Source organism: Grus americana, chromosome 1 (genome assembly GCF_028858705.1).
Source record: "Grus americana isolate bGruAme1 chromosome 1, bGruAme1.mat, whole genome shotgun sequence".
NCBI lineage: Eukaryota > Metazoa > Chordata > Aves > Gruiformes > Gruidae > Grus > Grus americana.
Genome location: NC_072852.1, coordinates 53,916,843 through 53,934,279, shown reverse-complemented (window position 1 = coordinate 53,934,279; position 17,437 = coordinate 53,916,843). Strand labels below are relative to the sequence as shown.

At 40.4% G+C, this 17,437-nt stretch overlaps 1 protein-coding gene across 4 annotated transcripts in view; it reads right to left on the bottom strand.

Annotated features, from left to right (window-relative positions):
* NR1H4 (nuclear receptor subfamily 1 group H member 4) overlaps positions 1–10,340 on the bottom strand; it is a 39,249-nt gene extending 28,909 nt beyond the window's left edge. The window contains exons 1-3 of one of the 4 annotated variants that reach the window (XM_054848644.1): positions 10,186–10,340; positions 6,239–6,332; positions 3,446–3,585 (exon numbers count right to left, since the gene is read on the bottom strand). In XM_054848644.1, the coding sequence (XP_054704619.1) occupies positions 3,446–3,530 (85 nt within the window). In that variant the 5' untranslated portion in view covers positions 3,531–3,585; positions 6,239–6,332; positions 10,186–10,340. Of the gene's footprint in view, positions 1–3,445; positions 3,586–6,238; positions 6,333–10,185 lie in introns of those variants that run through there. The other 3 variants (XM_054848663.1, XM_054848654.1, XM_054848684.1) reach the window with 3 other exon arrangements.
* Between the last annotated feature and the right edge of the window lie 7,097 nt (positions 10,341–17,437).

The following is a 17,437-nucleotide window of genomic DNA, read 5'->3' as shown; positions in this document are numbered from 1 at the left end:
TAGGGCTATTACTTTAAAGGCCTGCTACTTACTTATCATATAAATGACAGCTTGAGTGAAATGCTGTATATATTTCAGATGCCATACAAATACATGGCATATACCCTCCACATTTAAAATATGAAGGAGACATTTTTGGTATCTGAAAATTAGTTCGGTCCCTTGTGAAAAAGGGCAAGCAATAACCACTGGAGGAAAGAAGGTAATGGAGATATAGGTATTTAACACATGTATTTGCCCTAATATGAAAAACTTTCAAAGACAGTTGAAAGATGTTATCAAATACCTTTTTGCAACAGTCTTGCTGTCCCAGCTGAATTGCCCAGCCTTAAGCAAGGCTTGTCAGCTTCAGCACAGCGGTCTGCTAATGCACCTCAGCGTCTTCCGGATCACAGCTTGTGTCCAGCCAATTTGGGGCAAAGCGGAGGAGCTCAGGTCAGTCTATGTCTATCATGGTAGAAGTGTCCACAGAATAAATTCCTGGCTGTAAAGTGAACTACAAAGTTTTAAAGGAGACCAGGACTTCAGTCCTGAATTACAAGGGTTCAAAATGCAGATTGGTAGGTGTGTCACTTTCTTTTAGTTCAGGATATGAAATTGGACCAGTCTTCACACAGCTGGCCCTGTTCAGTTCAATGGGGCTTGTGAAATAATGACAGGGTTTGACTGAGGAAGAGAAGTATCTTAACAGGACAGGTCCCGTGGAGACCCATGCACCTCTGGGATTTCTTGTCATCAAGAGTCCCTCTCCCTCACTGGGAAAACCAGAGCTGCAAGGAAAAAAAAATTGATCTTGCATGCAGAGGTTATAGAGGATGCATTTTATGTATCTCCTTTTGGCCACTTCTTCAAAAAGATGTTTTCTGTAAAGAGATCTAAGATGTTTCTAAATCACCTGAGTAGTGAGGTGGAAAAACAGAAGCAGTTTTCCAGGAATACAGGGTGGAAGGGGAGGACCCTGACTTCTGCTTGGTTAAAGATCCTTCCTCATTTACATTTTGAGCCCTTTTTCCCAGGGATTCATAACACATAAGTGAAAAACTACAGTTAAAACACACAACTCCAAAGACAAAGAGAAACTTTACCTTAGACATATACTGTTAAATAGCAACATAAAATTTCCAAATACTGAAAGGTAGAAAACCTTTTTTTTTTTTTTTTCTTTAAGCTGTTCTGAAACCTGCTGCAACTGGAAATCTTGAGACCAAGTAAGTATAAGTGCCCTGGAATTGCCATGGTGATGAGACTCACAGCACAAGCAACTCAACGATTGACAACATTTCTTTTGAGACACCTGGACCCGGTGCTAATGTTTAGAGATGCACTTAGATTTATTTTTGAAGGTCTAAGAACACTCTCCCAGTAGACAGAGTGAAGAATAATGAAAAGATAATATATTTCCAAGGTTTTTTACAGAATGTGAGTATGCATCTTTGAAAAAGGACTGTTTTGTATAAAGGCTGATATTTGTAAGCCAGCAATTTCTCGCTTGTATTACATCAGAGCTGTAATGTGCGAGAAGTCCTGGTACAAATGTATATTCTAAGGGTCATTTAAAAGAAAAGCTTTCTTCCTGTTTCCTTGGGTTCACAAGTTTCTACCTGCCAAAACTGAACGTAAAAAAAAAAAAAAAAAAAGTAGTTTACAAATATAAAATTGAGAGGCAAAACTAATTCCTACAAGCATCTTGAAGAGATGGAGTCACATTTTTCACAATGAGTAACTTTCTCTGTGAACTCAGTTGCATATTATATCTGATTATTTTTTCCAGCTATAATAGCATAAGAGACAAAATTTATAAAGAATTCAATTCTGAGACTTGAGTGAAATCCCACAAAAGAGGACCAAGTGGCCATACAAAACAGTTAGAAGTCAGCTTAAGTGAAACACAGCAGGAGTGCTATGTCTCCTTCCTAATGGGACCCTTGATTCAACCGCTTAATATGTTATTTCTTTCTGTTACAGAAATGTCAGTTTGACTTAAATCTCCATTGTGCTAAGCTCTGAATACCTATAATGGGGGAGACAATCCCTCTTCTGAAGCCTTCACAATTTCTGAATAAGATTTCAGTGTGGAGAAAAAGTATTTTATGTTAACATACTTTCTTGTATTTTGAAGCTACCTGATAATTACTCTTTAAAAACAACGAAATAATTAGTGAAAAAGTATACATCAGGGGAAAAATCTTCTTGACAAAAATCTGAAGTAGTTCAATTATGCAGGACTTTTAAAGGCATGACCGAATATAAAATTTGGCACCTTAGATTTGAACATCATCCTCTGCTTTGTGTATCATGGCCTGACATTGGAATTAACAGGGAGCAAGAAAGTGTTATAGCTATTTACACATACTTTTTTAACAACTGTGAAAACATTTCTCCCACCAAAACCCAACAGATTTAGGGAAAAAAAAAAAAAACCCCAACACCACACAGTAATGCAAAGGGGTTTGCTTATCATTAATGATAGTGCTTTAGTTCGGCTGCATGAAGCCAGGACACTGGAAGTGGTCTGATTTGGAGAGATGCTCCTGACCTCTAAGAGCTCTGCAGCAGGAATGGCTCCATGTGTGAGGCACTCCCTACCCGAGACACTATTCTTGTTTCGGATAGATGAAATTGAAATGTTTTTGATTTTTCCAGCACTCAGAAAGACAGAATTCTGGTCTTATTTGGTCTGGAAACTTCTGAAGTGTTGCAGCTTTCTGTGGGAGTCTGTATTGTGTGTGAGGCCCTGAATGTATCATGTTACTCAGCAAAGTTCCTCCTCTGCTGCCAAAAGAAAGGCTAAAAAATGTGTTATTCTCTTTTTTTTTTCTTAGCATTACATGTAACAGGAGACAGCTCCCCCCTAGTTATAAAATATTGACCAAGAATTCTTCATTCATTAACAAACCCATGCTTAGCCTTGAAAAATTCAGTGGAACTGGAGCAGGGAGAATTTTCCAGTGTGCATTATAAATTTTCTTGTACGTTGAAGTTAATAGCATAAGTTTTTAATGGTCTCAATAAGGCAATGGTCTTAATTTAGGTGAAATTACTTTCATAAATTTGCATAACATGGCAATGCAAATATATCACAGTATAATTTTATTACAAATTAACTGAAAATATATCTGCTCAGCTTGATTTAAACTATTCACATGAAGATAACAGCCAGCCTACATACAAAGGTCTGTCTTTGCCGAATGGTTTCAGGTATTACTATAATAGTGTTATTAAAAACAACCTACAAGCTCTACTATGAGCAGTAATGAAAGCAGTAGTGTGCCGGATTTCATTAACACCATAGACCCATTATTTGTTATTTCCTCCATATGTACTGAAGATTCAAGAAGGTTGGCACGTGTCAACCACACATCCTTGACTTGAGATTTCAGTGCATTTTCTTCAAGGTTTCTGAGTAAAGGATAGCTTGCTATTTTAACCTAATTTGGTGACTTACCAAACAAATGAGGACCTTCAGCAAGAGAAAATCCATCAGCAGTGGCTAGCTGGTGATGTCCTATTAAATTCATTTCAGATCCCATTTATTCTTCAGTTCAGGAGGAATATGCTAATGAAGAAATAGGTTGAAAGGAGACCCTGAAAGATATAAAGCAAAAAGAATATTTAAAACACGATAACTCATTTTTGTGTACCTATTGTAAGGCGGGATTCAGGAGATTGTTTCAATATTTACTGTAACAAACAATGGCTTGAAGTTACAATACCTAATTCAGCCTTTAAATAAAATGCTGCATCGAGTTTGTTTGGTTTTTTCCTTGCTGCGGTATATTTTATTTGCCATCCTTCCAGTGTTCATTTAAAACTAAAGATGGTTTATGCCTAACCTTATTCAAATATTCACAGACTGAAGCACTGGCCTGACCTGCTGAGGGCATGCTGCCCAGCCCCCCTTCCAGGGAATACCAGTTGTTTGCATTATTTTTTCATCACCCTTTCATCATTTCATTGGTTTTGCTTACAGAAAAAGTGGAAGTTTACGGTTAGGTCAGAATAATCAAGCCAGGAAACTTGAGTTTGATTTCCAGTGATTGGCTCTTTATCTTGCCTTCAGTAATTATTGTCTGAACAAGATAAACGGTGGCAAAAAAGAGAAAGCAAAGCCTTGGTCTAATAATCAGGGTCACCCACCCTGCTCCATTTGCAGTCTCAAGCAGCCGCGTGACTCTCTCGCTTCAGGAGGTTGGGAGGTGCTTGGTCCCGCTCACTAGCATACTTTCCAGCAGGTCAGACAGAGCAGCTTTCATCTCCTGAGGTTGACAGTGGCACTGTACCCAGGTCTTCTCCTTCTCTAAGCACTAGGTTATTAAATAAGAGGCAAGAGGCCTGCTGTCGCCCCCTACTCAAGCAGAGGCTGTCACTAGATCAGCACCGCATCCAGGAGGAAGGCATGCAAGAGGCTCCCTTGCCCAGCTCTGGGGAGGGGCGGGGGGACAGGATGGTGCAAAAACGGGTTCTGGCTCATGTGGGTGGGATGGGGCAGCTCAAGGTTACATTTGGGGTGCAACTGTCAGCAACAGGAGAACATACAGCTCCAACAAGGAGGTGTCTCAAAGGCTTATGCAGACACCAAGAGTATTTTGCATAAAGTCAACAAATCTGTTTTGTTTTGTTTTATAGTCTTAATTCTTTATTCAGTTTTATTCCCGTGGGACTGTCCCAGAGGCTGCGTTTCCACTCACTGAAGGCGTTTGAGAGTTATAGCCCAGTTTGCTTCCCAGCGAGGGCTCAGCATGTTTCTTGAGCAGAAGTGAAGTCATCTGACAAGAACGTGAATGCAGCAGGAGGCCCCAGTGCTGAGCAGACTAGGAAGTAGCTTGCGAGAGCGGCAAACACACTGTGTAATTATATTCAGATTTGTCTGTAAGGATTCATTAAGTTCTTTCTTAACATAAACAAAGGCCCTCTAATTAGACAGATGCATTTTAAATGTCTGCCCACAGATAATTTAAACAGTTTACTCGGAAATGTCAAAAGCTACTTGTATCACAGACCAGATACGGTTCTTGCGGCAAATAACATGTAAACACACAGTCTCAAATCTAGCACAGAAACACAGTTTTGCAACAGCAAAAAAACTCCATGCATCTTGGGATGGGGGCTGGCAACCAGCCCAGCCACCCCAGCAGGCTCACATCTACTTCCAACCATTTTACTGCCTTGCTACCACGTTTGTTGGTGAAGGTATCCAAGAAGTAGGGCTGCCCGCATGGCTGCAAAGGGCTGTCAGGAATTTCAACACAGTTTTTTCATGAACTGCCCATGACAGACCCTTGGGAGGGAGTTCCTTTTACAGCCACTTACAAGGGTTCTGCCATGGGGGAAAACGGCAGCACGGTCAGGACCCGTATAATGCTAAGAGCGATGTCAAAATGAAGCATCTTCAGAGGACTCCTGAATGTTTCTCTGGATTTTCTTGCTGAAGACCAGAGGAGAAAGGCCATCTCCACCCTCTCCTCATGTCCAAGCCCTTCAATAGCTTTCTTACAGCCCACAGGCATGCAACACTTGCATTTTCTTGCAAGATTAGTTCTCCCTGCGGCCAGACTTGAAGATTACATTCCATCACTACTACTACTTCTCATGTTTCCTCCTCAGACCCTTTATTAGGAGCTAACACTGCAACAGCTAACATGTCACGTTGGGATTGTGAATTTCTGTGCGTTCATACAGAGCCTAGAACTTATCTTAGAGAATGTTGGATGTTCTATCAAAATGCTTTAAAGACACTCCCAAGATGACATCCGTTTTAAAGTATTTTGTCAGACTGTCAGTATGCAGTCAGACTTCCAATGCATAGCTTCTTAGCTTATAGGGTATATATCCTGCCTCTGTCTAGTCTGTGCTGCAAATAAGGAGAAAGCAAGCAACCTATATTTTTAAATGCTAATAGAGTGTCTGTGGTTTTATGGTCTCTTTGAAATGTCTATAAACTTCATGCTTGTTTCTTTGAGGCTATTCCATTTTTTAACATGTCATTAGATAATGTCACTCTTTAACCTCAAGATAGACTTCTTGGAATCTATTATTCTTTACATACACAAAAAAACCCCACCCTGGTGCTATTAATATTGCCTTGTTTATAGTAAGAAACTTGAGGATATATTTGTCATAACCTCCCAGTATGCTAGGACATTACAGGTTTTGTAACTCTACCCCTCCTGCCACATTAATTTTGATCTGGATGGATTCAGTTCGGGTCAAAAGTTCATGATGATTTTACAGTTCCCACCTTTTTTAATACTTCATTTTCTTTAATATATTCGGCTGATGTAGACCATTTACGGGATTTCATGGAAGAAATTAATTCTATCTTCCGGGGATTTCTGCAAAGCACAAGACATGATCACCATTAAAAAGGCTGGAAATACATTTTCTGTTACATGTAGCTTTGTTACTGTAAATTTTCCTGAACACTTAATTAAATACTGATTGACATTTTGCTTTGATTTGCCCCTGAATCCAGCCTGCTCTGAGCCATCCATCCTATATTAGATTTATCCAATTAATTTCACCAGTATTCAAAAGCAGCAGCTACTGATTTCCAGCTTTCAGACCTACACCAGGTACACAATATGGAGCATTTAAGCACCACTTACTCCACACATTGTTCAGTTCTGGGAAATAGTATAGGTCATCATAAGCAGGTGTTGGAAGGCATCACAGACCCAGGGGTGGACTCCACTGTCGAAGTGCTGGTTCCACAATGCACATCCCATCATTAGCCTCTTCTCAGCCTAATCCTCCTAAGCTGCTGCTGTGGTTACACACCTGTGGTCCCAGCAGGCTGCAACGCCCATGGAGCGGCTCCAGAAGCGTTATCTGGCCAGTGGGATGGTCACACCCAGCAGACATACAGAGGCACCCAAATTGCTAGCAACACGGCCAGGTGACAAAGGGTGCCATCTACAGCACCTATGCACAGAACCTCTTGGCAGAGGTATTCCTTCCAAAGATAGAGGGTCTGGAGCAATTTTTTTCCCTGGTAACATAAAGCTATGTCATCTCGGCTTCCAGAACCAGTTCATCTACATGAACTGGGATCAGTAACCACTCTCTTAATTCAGATTTCTTTATCCACCAAAATCACATCATACTGGAATACTTCTTGATATTCACAGGAATCCTTGGCATGACTAAACATTCATAACTATTTCTACCTCATACTTGCTTCCTTATATGAAGTGTGTCTTTTAGCTACTTCTATCAAGATCAATCTAGACTATATCTTAGTCAACTTGAGTGATACTCCGCCTGAGGTGTAACAAAAAAACGTATCAGAGAGGTAAAAGCTGAAATAAAGGCAATAGGTGCACAGGAAATCAATATTGCTCTGTAAAATAAGAGCCCCTCAAGAGAAATTAAGAGGCATGGGATAAGTTAGAAAGCTTTTTTTTTTCCCCAGAGAATTATTTTAGTTAACTTGTTAATAAATCCTATTTACTCCACCGTCTTTTGAGATTATTTTCATAGGGAAAAATATACAGTGAAGAAAAAAAGAGATCAGTATGTATAACGTAAAATATATGCCCAATTGCTTGAGATTATTTTAATAAATGGCATATTAAGAAATCTGAATTACATAAAATTTTATTACATGTATCCTTTAGCATACTTCAGAACAGTCAATCAATGCATGATTATGTATTCTGTTTAACTGAGAAAATTGAGATATATATTATATGTGTAGCTTGTTCTTTCACTGTATGTATGTGCACACATTTATTCAGCTTTCCTACGGGATATATGCTCATGGGTGTATACAAATATATATGCATACAAATATGCACATGCATGTGGGTGTGGGTTTCAGATTTATTGTGGACTCTTATCAGTGGACAGCCTCTGACCCCACTATGGTCAATAATAAAGCTTCACCTGGCTTCCGTGTAAGCAAAACCAAGCCTCTTAATGAAATAGAATCACAGAACCACAGAATGGTAGGGGTTGGAAGGGACCTCTGGAGATCATCTAGTCCAACCCCCCCGCTAGAGCAGGATCACCTAGAGCATGTTGCACAAGATCGCATGCAGGCGGGTTTTGAATATCTCCAGAGGAGGAGACTCCACAACCTCTCTGGGCAGCCTGTTCCAGTGCTCGGTCACCCTCAGAGTAAAGAAGTTTTTTCTCATGTTCAGATGGAGCTTCCTGTGTTCCAGTTTGTGCCCATTGCCCCTTGTCCTGTTGCTGGGCACCACTGAGAAGAGTCTGGCCCCTTCCTCTTGACCTCCACCTTTTAGATATTTATAAGTATTTATCAGATCCCCTCTCGGTCTTCTCCAAGCTAATCAGACCCAGCTTTCTCAGCCTTTCCTCATGAGAGAGATGCTCCAGTCCCCTCATCATCCTTGTAGCCTTCCACTGGACTCTCTCCAGTAGTTCCCTGTCTTGCTGGAACGGGGGAGCCCAGAACTGAACACATAATTAAGTTAAAGTCAACTGGGCTCACTGAAAGACAAAAGCATCATATTCTCATATTTTCAGGTAAAATAAAAATAAATTTGATCATCAGGAAAGCTCCATGATAGTCTAATTGCATTTTACCTTCAGAAGAAGAATGGTTGAACCTATTTCAATTACTTAGTAAAGGAAAATATATCAAAGCACTGGCAAATTTTTTCACAAATATTAGTGAGGTACGTTTCCCTCCTGTCTTGTAATATTGTCCTATTCTTTACACATCTGGCTGCCAATTGCTCAAAGAGACATTTCAGTAACATCATTAATCTATGGCCCGATTCAAACACTGTTAACATCAATGGGAAGATTCCTGTCTGGTTCACAGGCTTTTGATCTGGCCTCATAGCCTTTTTGTAGAATATTCAATGCAGTGCCTCACTTATTTGAGAGGCTTTTTTGTTTGCTTGTTTGGGTTTTTTTATATAGTGTATCAAAGAGACATGAAAGCATTAGGAAGGTTCTTGTTCCTTGTTTCTAGCCTTTTGCTGCCAGATGATTTTGGTATGCGTGGCACCACGGGCAGCTACACAACAACTGATGTAAAATACAAGCGAGAATATGAGCAAGTTTTAGAACAAGAGGCAGCACTGGTTTTACTGTGTTTGAAATTTACTGCTTAGATTTCTTTAATATGATATTTAAAATCAGAGGAGCAAAGAGACACAGGACACAAAAAATATAGGATATTCTTACAGCTTATTTTGAACGGAAAATATATGTCTTTAAATCAGTCACAGGTAAAAGTGAAAACTCTACCAACAATCTCAATGGCGTTTCTGTAGGTAGGCAAGTAAATTCACAGAGTGGGGTCAGCTTCTGGCTGTCCCTGGGATGACCTGCTGAACACCATTTCTCTGTGTCTTCCTTTCTCCAGCATCTTTTCCCTGTCTCACCTGATAAAACTGTAAACCCTCCCTTTTTAACCTGTTTTTGGACTCCCTTCTAGCCTAGTGGGATCCCAATCTAGTTTGGGATCTATAGGTTCTCTGTAACACAAACAAAAGCAGTAAAAATAACAAAAGCCAAATGTATCCCACCATGATTGTAATTCTCTGAAGATAAATGGTTAGCAGGAACACTCAGAATAAAGTGACATTTTCTTATAACCTGGCAATGGTTTCAAATAGTAATCACTTAAAATGTGCAACTCCCTTTTGCTTGCGGTAATGTGAAGTAGGTGCTAAAGTCCTGGACTTTAGAAGATGCACCTGGAATCTGTACACAAAACCGTCAAACAAAGAAATTACATAAAACAAATATAACCATTCAATTCTAGATTGTCCTCTGTTCTCCCATTAATCACATTTAAAACATTTTCTGTTCCTAAAAGGATAAAAAATTAACAAACTAGTACAATTTTAAAGCTGATGCACATAATTAACTAGATATAGCGTTATTGCAGAAAAGATTCAGTATCAAAGTTATGCTTTCTTTTCCAGTGACACACATATGCAGAAGCGTCAGCTTTCTAAAGACAAATTCCAACATTGTCATTATTTTCATAACCTTAACATTTTCCCAAGGGGAATTCCTGCTGTTGCACCAGTTTTGTAGATGAAATTACTTCTCCTTATATCACTCTTCAATAAAATACTAGCTTTAAAAATCCTTTTCTTTCTGGTCAAAAATCCATTAACATCCACTAAATAATTCAGGTGAAAAAATTGCTTTTATACTACACAACAGCAGGAGCTATCAGTTTAAGGAATAATTACTTACTGTCCTTTTCTGGAAGACTGCGGATGGCAGGATGTAAGACAGTTCTGTGCTCAGTTCAGTATCCTAACGATTCTCACACAGGAACATTTTTGTTTTGGGTTTTTTTTTTTTGTGGGTTGGTTTTTTGGTTTGTTTTTTTTTTTAGGTTTAGCAGAAGCCTGTAGTGATAACACAATGAATCAAAGCTTGGGTTCATTGGCTCAGTGCCCTAATGGACAAGGATTACTCATTAACAATTCTTTCTTTGCGAAACTCTCCATACACAGGCTGTATTAAAATATTGTCCATCAGCGCAGAGACTTGAGATGCTTATTAATACTCTGGCTGGGTGCAGAGGGGAAGCTGACTCAAAAAATGGGGTGATAGTACCTCGTTGCTGATTATAACACTATTCTTGCACATGTACATTTTTACGATATTCTCAGCCTCCTTGTCTTTCTCACCCAAAGAGCCCAGATGTCATTCCAAGACATATACTTGACTTCTAAGTATTTCTGTTATTATTTACCCTTTTTAGGGGAACTGAGCATTACACTGAGTACTGAAGAAGCAGACTGGGCTATAAATCACAGCATCACAGGGATTTGGGGACATTACAGTTGGCATTACACTCTCTAACAAACTGCATCATTTTGATTTGGGCTTATCCCATAAAGCTTTAGGCATGAAACTGAGGCCGTTAACTTTAAACCTAGCAGACTCATGCACCTTTTGTACACAAGGGGAAGAAATTGATACCTGTAGATGGCGCATCACATCCTGGGCGGGCTGCACTGCATCTGAAAACACTTGCCACTGACAGAAAGGGGACCTTGAACAACTACATCCCCACTTACCTAGTAGAGGAATTTAAAGTGGAGGAAATCCAGTCTGTTCTGTTTTAACATCCCACCTACACACCAAAGGTAATAAAGGTGGTGTTGGGTTGATGGTTGGACTTGATGATCTTAGAGGCCTTTTCCAACCTTAATGATTCTACGATAATTCCATGTTTTGCATTGCTAAACATATCCAGTGGGGATGAGTTGATCTGGCAGTGGTATTGAGGCAAATTTCAGTCAGAGGGGACAGCTGGCAGCATCGCTCATGGTCAGCAAGTTCATGTCTGCCACATGGTATATGCTTTCCGTCCTTCTCTACATATTTGCACTGTCTGATCAAGAGTGAATACACAGAGACACAAGCGGTACCTCCTACTCCAGAAAATGGAGGCATTGGGCAGCAAATACAGTCCTCTCTGGGAGAAAGGTGACAACTGCTGGCCCTGAAATTACCAAGAGTAAAATTCCCTTGCTTTTCCCCAGTTTAAGAGAAAAAAAAATAAAATTAAAAAGGTATATTCATCCTGAAGCTTATATCAAGGAAACTGAAACTCTCTGTCCTTCTCTTTAAAATGTAAGTAATAAAGGGTCTTTCTCAGGTGTTCTGTCCCTTGAAAATTCACCTGGTAGCCAGCCAAACACACGTGGTATGACAGGTTTCTGAAGAGGTCAATGGGAGAATGATGCCATAAGGCTGTTACTGGACACTAGCACTCCCAAGGGGGTACTGTTTTTAGGAATTTATGCCTGCAGTTCATTCCAGCAGGCGCTGGCCATATGATAAGTTAATTTAAGATTAAGGCTCTCTCAGTCCTCATTTCTGCCTCTCTGAAAGCCATCGCTACTCTAAATGATGAGATTTCTGGTTTACAAATTCATATTTAGCAAAATTGACAAAGTACTTTCAAATAAGAGAATTCTTCCAAAACAAACTTACCCATAGGAGACAGGTGATCTCCACAACTCCAAACATGCCAACATCCCAGCTGACACTTTCCAGCAAATGTCCACTCCAGTGGTGCCTAGGAAAGACATGCCAAAAATACCCCCCTCTCTCTTTGGTCATCCTCAGGCCAGTGATGGGATTTATCCCTTACCAGGTGAAGAAGCAGAGGCTGAGCCAAGAAGTCCATGAAATGTCATGTTATGTCCCATGCAGCTTTCCATTTCTCAGTTCTGAAGACATTATAAATCTCTTTTTTCAGCTTTCAGTGTCCTGCAGCGTTGGTCCTAGATAGTTGGTGGCACAATGCAATTGCTGTTTAGAAGTCCCTAGAGACCAACCTTCAATACAGGTTGTTCCCCAAAAAGCATTTTCCTCTGTGTGGATGCTGTTTGTCAGACAGTGAAAAGCTCACCACAAAGGAAACCAAATTTAACACCCCTATTCTCTAACAAATTTGTTGCATTAAAACATTTTTCCTTTCCTTGCAATAATAGAGGCAAGTGGCAAAGTGGTGCTTTGTCCACTAATCAATACTTTCAAGACATTATTGGAAAAAGCAAAGAAAAAAGCCACATGATCAAAAGAGATGTTGCCTGCAGCAACAACATGTGGCACTACTAGTTCAAGCCAGGTGTTCATATTTTCTTGTGGCTGATGTGCAAATGAAAATTGAACAGAGACAAATTAGAGCAAATCAAATGTATCTTCTGTAGTGTTGAGAGACTACCTACACAGCATCAAAGGAGAGAAGAGGAAGGGAAAAGATTCAAATCCAGTTACTCATAAGTAGAATATCTTTTTTAAGGTAGCATTGCATGCTATAATTTTTTATTTTGTTTTTAAATTTCAGAGAATTAATTGACATCCTAAAACTTCTCTAGATAATACTAACATTACTTCTGTAACTGACAAATAGCACATGTTCTAAAATACATCCATGCTCTTATCAGTGCAAATACAGTTCAGCTACAAAAATAAGGAGATATATATACATATATAAAAAACATTCAGGGCTGGAAATCTGTCGTCTGAGAAAATACCACTTCATAAACTCCACACTTCATGAAAGAATTGGAGGTTTTGTAGTAGTTCCTGTTTACTCGTCCTCCTGCTACTCTGCCTTTTCTCCACTGAAATAATTGCCATCTCGCACTGAGAAGGAAGCTCCATGACCTCAGCCATGGAAAGGCAAGACAAATCCTGGCAACAAAGTAGTGTGTCACCAAAAGTGTGGATGGGAAAAGCTAAGCACGGAAGGAAATAGGGGAACAGGAAGAAAAGGTAGGTTGGGCATTCATCTTCAACATTTCCTTCTCTTCACATCCCTATGAATGCATCACCATATATTAAAAAAAATATGAAAATAATACACCCTCAAATGACCAGTACCACCTTCTGTTTGGCTTTAAAAATCCTGTCAACGGCTGTACAATTTTCTGCCTACTCACAGCCAGTTACTTGGAGCTGCAGCGGCGTTGTACAGCTGACAGCCAGTCACAACTAGCGAGAGACCTTGGGTCTATGTTTGCCTGATAGACCACGGGACATGCGTCTTGACCAAGATCTGCTCGTGCTCAAGAACCTCTTTCCCCCGTGCTCACAGCTCCCAGCACGAATGGCACTGCAGACACACGAGGGCTCATCTGAACCAAACTTTGTGCCTCAGCACAAAGCATCAGCTACAGCTCGGAAAGCGTTCCCACCTTGATTATAAACGGTTGCCACTAAACAGCAGAGTCACTTGCAGCTTTTCTTTCATCCCTGCAGCACACCTTATTTATTATTGCTGCGCAGAGGACATACATCATCTGCACCACTTTGGGTCATCGCCTGTCACCTCAGACCGGCCATTTCTTACTCTTAGGCCCTCTCAGAAATATCACTATATCTACCACTCCAGTGAATAAAGGAAGCTTTTAATTTCTTGAAGGATGGCCAAAATTATCACCAGCTTACAATAAATTTTATCGTATGAAGATAATTGAGTAATCTTAATAGATAAGGCTGCTTCTGTACAGACTAAAATAATAGGAAAGGAATGGGGTTCAAAGTTTCAGTGACTTAACTCTAGTAGCTGTCATTTTTTTCCCGTCCTGCATTTCAAAAGCAGAGGAATAACTCTGCTTTTAAGATTAGTATAGCTTATTCAATTAGTCTTTCTTTGATCAGAGCCTCTTCGTTATAAGCTGTTCTCTCATCATTTGGTTTCTGAACAGGGCAAAATTTGTTCAACAATTCTATGTTGTGCCCTGATTAAATCCAATATTCTTTTTCACTTACATATTTAAAGTGGAGTGTCATGAAGGGTAAAATGACCATGGAACAATCTGTTCTAAGAGGAGGAATTCCTCCCTGATGACAGGCAGTTAATAGTTAGCCAACATGCTCTAACAAGAGCATATATGTTATTAACCAGATACATCTTACAGCTGCCTGGGTACAAGAGGATTGCTGAGCACATGTGGAATCAGCAACAATATCAGATACTAAACTTCAGTATGGGGAAACTTGGTCTACCTCCCTCTAGCTGACTTCAGTTGAAATTTGGAACGTGCTTTTCTATAAATAAGTTCTGGTTATTCCGCATTAGATTCTCTCTCATTATTTTAAATTTTAATTAAGGCACTGATATTACATGCTCTTTTTTGATCCCCCTCCTGCTAGGGGTTACAAGTTTAAAAGTTTCTAGAGGAATCACAGCTTTAAGTTAAATATGTTAGTACAGTATTAGCTGATAAGAAGTTGTCCTAGAGGCCTCGGAGTAAATATATACTGTATTCTTTCAGTTTTTTTCCTCTTGACGTTTTGATGTTATACAGTATGATAGTGATTGAGTTCAATAAGGGTTAGCCTTCTTTTATGTAAATATTTGGAGAGATAAAAATATTATGAAATGTGGATCTATTACAGTAAATGAATGCACTGTCCTTTCATTAATAAGTAGTTCTTTTAAACTAGATGTCAAAGGTGGTGAGTGAAGTATTATTAAAAAATAAACATTGGGATTTTTTTAGATGGGCTTTTGAATTGCTAAAATATTCACACTAAGTAAATTATTTCTGCAAACTTTTAAACCTCTGCTTGTTTCTCATACTGCATGTCAAGGAAAAGGAAAGATGTTTGAAAGGACTACTTCAGTAGCTAACAAGAAACGATTTCTTTCAGGATGGGAGAGGAAATGTAGCCTAGCCATCACATGAATGGACAGTGCAAGCCATTGGAGGTGCAGGAGGAGCCTCTGCTAATGCTCTTTGGCAAGCCAGAGTCACTGTTAGCCTTTTTAACCATCAGTTCTGTACTCTGTTGTTCTAGAGGAGGCTCTGCCATGCTCTGAAGCATTGCAGGCAGATGACTACTGTCATTGCTTATTGAGAGGGAGGACTGCAGAGCAGGTATCAGATCCTGACAAGTACCCAGAGCAAAGCCTAGGGGAACCGCCCCATCCTGCCCCAAGAGGTCCATGACCACCCAGGGAACAGGGGAACATCACACACTCAGCATATGATGGAAAGTTCATTACACCTGCCTGTACATCCAGGAGGAGGGGAGAACATCCGATTTGGATACAAGGAACCATGCAGGACTCAGTTTGGAAGAAACTACCTTCTTCCTTCTGCAAGGAAGACACTTGTACATCAGGGAGGAACAGGAGCAGGGCTGCTCCATGAGGAGGACAAGCCAGGAGTGGAGGATAGCCCCACTAACAGGGAATAGTCCTGCAGTACCTGAGTGGGGCCAGGGTGCCAACAGCACCAGGCCCAGAGGAGGCAAGGTGGCCAGGGACCATCCAGGGATCAGCCAACAGCAGCAGGAAGAGATAGGGCCAGATGCAGGACTGGAGACTACCCACAGGATCAGCCTGAGGTCCACCCAGGAGGCAGAGCAGAGGCAGGACTGGAGATAACGCAGGCTGCAGCTTGCGCCTACAGATCACATAGGAAAAATCCACCAGTAAGCCAGGACATGAAGAGGCAGCACCAAGCACACCTCTAGCTTATCACAGGCCAGGACTAGAGGCCCAGGCTTGAGCTTAAATAGCATCCTGAGCCTATGGGCAGGGTGTGGGGGAGGCCCCAGGTAAGGCTGATCAGGGTTGTTAAAGCCTATTAGCACCCTCAGGACCCTGATGTAGAGCAGCTCTCAAAGCTCTTCCTTGTTCCCCACTGGAATTTGGACAAATGGTGAACACACTTATGGTCACTTGTGGCAGGCAAGAGGAGCAGCAGCAGGACTAGACCCTTAATGTCCATCTTGCACTGGAGAGACTGAGATATTAAAAAGTCAATGTCACAAGTTCAGCTGAAGAGTATTCATGACTCCACCCAGCTAAGGAAAAATGAAAGGGGCTGGAAATTAGATAACATTGGGTCCTGAACACAGCTGAGATATTGCTAAACTCAGAAAAGTGAGAAAGTATATCATAGTATCTGTCAGTTGCTTCCACATTAATTCCAACCAAGTGAGGCATGACTGTGTTGGTGGAGCCCATGTTGGAGGAGTTATCCCACCTCATTGTGGAAGATGCGGGTGGGATAACTGGTGCACAGCTCCTAGGCACATTACAGTAAAGAGCTCTGAAACAGCCATGGCTCTTCTAGGACAATTGTCTCCTTAGTGATGGAGGTGCAAAAAAAGCATGAAGTACTATTGCCCTAATTATCAGTAACAAGTAAGTGAGCAGGCAGTGCCTATGTAGCGGGGGCTAAGAAACAGAGGGGTGAAATGGAAGAGAGTGAGGGAAACCACAGAACTGGGCATATGATCCTTATTTCATGTACTAGGGCCCAGGTCAGTCAGATCATCCTCTTGGTTTCCACCTAGAAAACAGTTGGTACTGTGGAGACGAAGAGATCTGAAGGCCAAAGCAAAGTGGGGTGGTTGAAGAGTAAGTTAAGGGGATGTTAAACAATAGCTGTTGGGAGAATTAAAGGATTTAGCTGATTTTCCTTTCTTTCCTAATCTTCACTTTACATCATTGCATTCTGAAAACGAATTACGTCCCTTTTAGGAAGAAAGAAATTAAATGCAATATAAAGTTTATTAAATTTAAATAACACAAATCAGGAAATGCACAGGTTACTTATCTCGTAGAAGTATTAACTTGGGCTCACTCTGAAGAAGAGCTTCATTTATCAAAACCTAATCTGAATACCCTCTTTGTCCAAAATTGGGTCATATCCCAAAATATGAATCATTTGCATTGGCAGATCCCCCATTTATCTCAAATCTCACTTGGCAGATACATTTAATGTTCCCATCTCATCCCACAACAGAAAAGGTATAATAAAACCAGGTTATCTAGAGAATAATGATAGAGTAAATTACATGTATAGGAAATTTGTCTAGTTCTGTGTCTTGCCTTTAGTGCCACCTCCTACCAAACTTTCACAAGAAAGGGAGTCTTACAAATTAATTCATTTTAGGCTTTAACTGCATCTCTAAATAGGTGTGTAGGATGAGACAATTCATGCGAAAAGGGGCAAAA